The 4,561-nt window shown below is 37.2% G+C and overlaps 1 protein-coding gene across 2 annotated transcripts; it reads left to right on the top strand.

Moving 5' to 3' along the window:
- Nucleotides 1-302: 302 nt before the first annotated feature.
- LOC109167918 (protein SPT2 homolog) lies at nucleotides 303-4,561 on the top strand. Of its 2 annotated transcripts, none has more exons than XM_019316989.1 (10): nucleotides 303-652; nucleotides 1,253-1,319; nucleotides 1,401-1,633; nucleotides 2,056-2,173; nucleotides 2,332-2,412; nucleotides 2,502-2,625; nucleotides 2,729-3,255; nucleotides 3,372-3,493; nucleotides 3,624-3,710; nucleotides 3,952-4,561. In XM_019316989.1, the coding sequence occupies exons 2-10, from the start codon at nucleotides 1,284-1,286 to the stop codon at nucleotides 4,058-4,060; spliced, it is 1,437 nt and encodes a 478-aa protein (XP_019172534.1). In that variant the 5' UTR covers nucleotides 303-652; nucleotides 1,253-1,283; the 3' UTR covers nucleotides 4,061-4,561. The 2 variants fall into 2 exon arrangements, with proteins under 2 accessions (XP_019172534.1, XP_019172533.1); XM_019316988.1 differs by having other exon boundaries at nucleotides 306-652; nucleotides 2,717-3,255.

Below are 4,561 nucleotides of genomic sequence, written 5' to 3'. Positions count from 1 at the left end.
TAATAATATAGAATAGAGTAGATATAGATATAGATATAAATTTTAATAATTTTTCTAATTTGTTAAAAATATATAGTGTTATGTTTATAAACTCTTGATAAAATGTATAAAAGGGTAATAATATGAAAAAGATTTTAGGTAATAATTAAGTAAAACGATAATGTATAGTAATTTAAGGTCCACAAGTGCAAAACTCCAACTCAAACTCAAACTCAAACTCAAACGCCGAAGTATTTTAAGTACATAAAAGGTGACGCGAAGTGCAGTTTATGGCAGCGGTCTATTCTAATTTCTAAGCCCAAAGCATGGATAAGAAGGGGAGCAAACCGGGTTTAGGTCAGGCCCAAAGTCTATGCACTACACAGCATAATAAAAAACGCCTCCCGGCGCACGTTAGCATACATCCCCGTTGTTTCTGGGTCCTTCCCTCGTTTCCCTACGCCCTTTCGGCCTTTTATCTTTCCCACCTGCACACCGAATCAACAATTTCTCAACGCATCCCTCCGTCGTCGCGCCTTCTACGTGCATATATTCGCATTAGCCGTTTCTCCAGATCTGAAATCCCTCGGATTTGCTCTCTTCGCATCTGCGCTCGATTTCGCCTTTTCCGATCGTTTTGACTGATTCCCCAGCTTTTTCAGCATCGATTCAGGTATTACACGTTGATTTCGTTTGAAATCTCGAATTTCTTTGTTTTTACGATGTTCGATTCTGTTTTTTTGGTGTTCATCGCCAAGATTTTGGTTCTGATTCGGTTCTTGGAAAAATTAGGGTTTTCTCCCGTTTTTTTTTTCACGTAATCCGATTGTGTTTCTCTCCAGGTTTCTGGTTTTGTCACTTAATCAGATCATTGAGTTATTGTGTTTATTTTCAGGGTTTGAGTTGTCAATGGATTTTTTTTTGGAATTAGGGATTTTCTTCGTTTATCGATGAGGTCCTTATCGCAATCGGAGATTTTTTATTTTTTATTTTTTTGTTATCGATTTTATCTGAAAATTGAATCGACTGCTAGTAAAGAATTGAAATTTTTAGAAAATTTGACTCGTGAAACCATCTGGACTTGATTTTCTGAATTTAAAAAGTAAAAAAAAGAAAAAAAAACGATGCTTCAAGGGTTGATCTGAATTTATAATGTCTCGGAATCTTTGATTTTCTAATTGAAATTTTTAACTAAAATGGACATGTATCTCTCCTTGAGTTGTTATTACTTCTGTTTTTGTTATGGTAATAACTCTCTGGTTTTACATTTCAGGCTTTCTGTGTACAATTTGTAATCACATTGAATGATTCAACCAGCTATGTCGAGATATGCCAGTGATGTAAGCTATACTATGTACACCATATTTGTGTCTAAATTATGTTTTATCCCTAGTTATGTGCATCACATAGTATTTATGCAGGAATATGAGGATTTGGATGAGTATGAAGAGGATGGTGAAGATGAGGAAGGGGGCTATGAAGAGGAGGAGGAGTGTGAGCAGGAAGAAACACATGAGCCTTCAATGGAGGAGTTGGAATATTTGGAACTAAGGCAAAAACTGAAAGAAAGATTTAGAAAGAAGATGAAGAAAGAGATGGGAACTGGAAGTGCTTCCAGTTCCCGTAATATCAAGAGTTCTTCATCCAAGGATAAGTGAGTATTCTAGCTTTTTTTGCTGACTTTGGTCCAACTAGATTGTATATTTAAGTGCTGTTACAGTTTTATAACATGTTTAGTTTTGGAGGATGATAATATTTTTTATTTTTATTTTTTTGGGAACTGATCACATTTTCCCTTTCTTTTCTCTATCACTTTATTAGTTTGTAAGGTTTCATATTCTGCATTGTTGTCATGCCTGCTATCCATGATGCTTTGTTTCTTTAAGCTTTCTACTTTTTATTGGTCTCCTTGAGAGTGGCAAAATTTTCTGTTTTACTAAAAAAAAAGCCTTGTTGAGATGGTTGTATTGATTTGCTTCTGCGTGTCAACATTTTGTGTAAAATGTGTCATCTTTATGGAGGGAGGAAAAAAGATGTACTCTAATTTTCTATGGTCTTTTCTCTTTGTTCCTGCAGTTTTGGTTCCTTCTTTGGACCATCACAGCCAGTTATAGCTCAAAGAGTAATTCAAGAAAGCAAGTCCTTATTGGAGAACCCTGATTTGGCAGATAAAGTTATGAGGAAAAATATTGCTGTATGTATTAGTGTTTTAGTACATATTCGAAATTGGATACTCTTCATCTGTCTTGGTTTTTCTTTTCCCAAAGTGGTGTTTTCTTTAAAAACTGATGTTCAATGAAGTAAATATGGCTTGAGATATGCTTATGTCTTTGTAATCTGTTGTCTTTGCAGAGTGGTAATAAGGTTCATGCCTCGAACTCTGCGAGACCAAAGTCCAGTACCAGTAACCATGCACCAAAAGTTTCCAATGGGGTAATTATTTAGTTGCTGGAATTTGTTGAGGTTTTGTTTTGGTTATTCTTTTTTGCTCACCTGGTTCTACCATTTGCTTGATTTTGTAGGTTAAAACAAAAATCCAGATGCTAAAAAACACAAGGGATTATTCCTTTTTGTTATCTGATGATGCGGATGTTCCTGCTCCTTCAAAAGCTTCTTTGCCTCAAAAAAGCTCTGCTCCCAATGCTGGTATTCCTTTTGTCTATTACTGCATGTCAATCATATCTTTTAAAATACTATTTTATTGAGGACTTATACAGGCTTTTTGGTGATATTGAAGATTCACGGCCAGCACAATTTGTACCTAGGGAGAGGAACCCCTCTAGCAGCAGTACAGGGAGAAAACTTCCTAACAGTCATGATGGCAGGAAGCCTCTTCCTGGTGGGGTTAGCCAAATGAAACCTAAAGCTGCGATTCAGAAAAATGTTTCTGTCAGTAAACAAAGTCAGCCAGCAAGAGAACCTAAGAAAGAACCTATTAGAAGTAATGGGAGTGTTCGGGGTCAGCCTATGGCATCAAAAAATCATCCTTTGAAGTCTTCAACAGGTATGAATGAGAGGAAGTCTTCAACATTGGATGTAAAGAGACCCATGCCTAACTTGCCTAGGCCAAACCCTTCAAAACAGCAACCTTCCATTTCAAAACAAGCCTTGGTACAGAAAAAGATGCCTCAACAATCTAGCAAGCCAAAAATGATTCAGAAACAAGCTATGCCATCCTCAAGACCTCCGGTGGCAATGCAGAAACATGCAGTGCCCTCCTCTAAACCTCAGGTAGTGATGCAGAAACGAGTGGTTCCATCTTCTAGACCCCCCCAGGTATGATCTGGTTCTTCTTATATTTGTTGTTGAATGATATAGTTTATTCTTTCCTATTCTCTTTCTGCTTTTACAATTCTATCACTTGACTGTAAATGTAATCTTGGTACTGGCAGATTAAGCAGCCACCGCCTGTGAAAAATCCAGCACAGCGCCCGGCAAAGAGACCTATGAAGAGATGGGATGATGAAGAAGAAGATGGAGCAGCAGCTATTAGTATGATTAGACAGATGTTTGGGTAAGTAACATTCTTCACAAGTTCACTGCTTTGGGTCTTTAGCTTGTTTGTAATAGGCAATATGCTTTTTTAAAGGACTAAGCTTTATATTTTTATGTTTGAAGATCTGAAATGTTATGTGCTTTTGCAGGTATAATCCCAATAGGTACCGCGATGATGATGATGTTAGTGATATGGAGGCTGGTTTTGATGACATACTGAAGGAGGAAAGACGGAGGTGAGTAATGGTGTATTACCTGCATATTACCCTTGATTTAAATTCAAGTGAAACTTCATTTGGAAATCAAGTTTTCATCATCTTTCTCCAACTTTAACAACAAAAAAGAATATTTCCCATGAGCAGCATGGGTTTTGATTAATTATTACATTAACTTGTAATTGATGCTGTACATTCCTTGTTGGGTTTTGGAATATTGACTCAGTTCTGTGATTGTAATATCTATCTGGTTTTGTTGCAGTGCCAAGATTGCGAGGGAGGAGGATGAAGAAGAGCTACGTAAGATAGAAGAAGAGGAAAGAAGGGAACAAATGCGAAGACAGGCAAAGAAACGCAAGATTGAACGATGACCAGTAATAATGAATAATAATATTTTTGCCTTGCCTGGGAGATTTTCGTTCAGAAAACCGACCTTGATGTTTGCTGCTACTGCTATGCTATGTATCTCTCAGACTTGAGTTGCCCAGTTGTGCAGAGAGAAGGAGGGGGGGTATATAGTGAGAGAGAGGGGGGAGGAGTGTAGCAAAAGGATGAAAGAACATATAGCAAAAGATGAAAAGAAGATATGTGTTCTTGAGGGTAATGGGTTGTTGGTTGATGTGGGTTGTGGGGGGCCTCCAACAGGCATACCTTAGCTTATTTTTTTTAGTCAGTAGGGGAAATTAAAATTTAATTTTATTTGATGATGACAATTGAATTGGAATAATAGCAGCTTCCCTTACTTGCTACTGGACCCCATTTCTCAGGGTGGTTTTAACTAACTTCTTGGACACTCAAGTTGTGTATAGTGTAGTGTTTGGAATTTGGGAATCTTGTCTTTGATTTTATGGTGAAGCAAGAATTTCTGATGA

The sequence above is a fragment of the Ipomoea nil genome, unplaced genomic scaffold, assembly GCF_001879475.1.
Source record: "Ipomoea nil cultivar Tokyo-kokei standard unplaced genomic scaffold, Asagao_1.1 scaffold3170, whole genome shotgun sequence".
In the NCBI taxonomy this organism is placed as follows: Eukaryota; Viridiplantae; Streptophyta; class Magnoliopsida; order Solanales; family Convolvulaceae; genus Ipomoea; species Ipomoea nil.
Note: the sequence above shows the minus strand (reverse complement) of the source record. Positions and strands in the feature narration are given on the sequence as shown.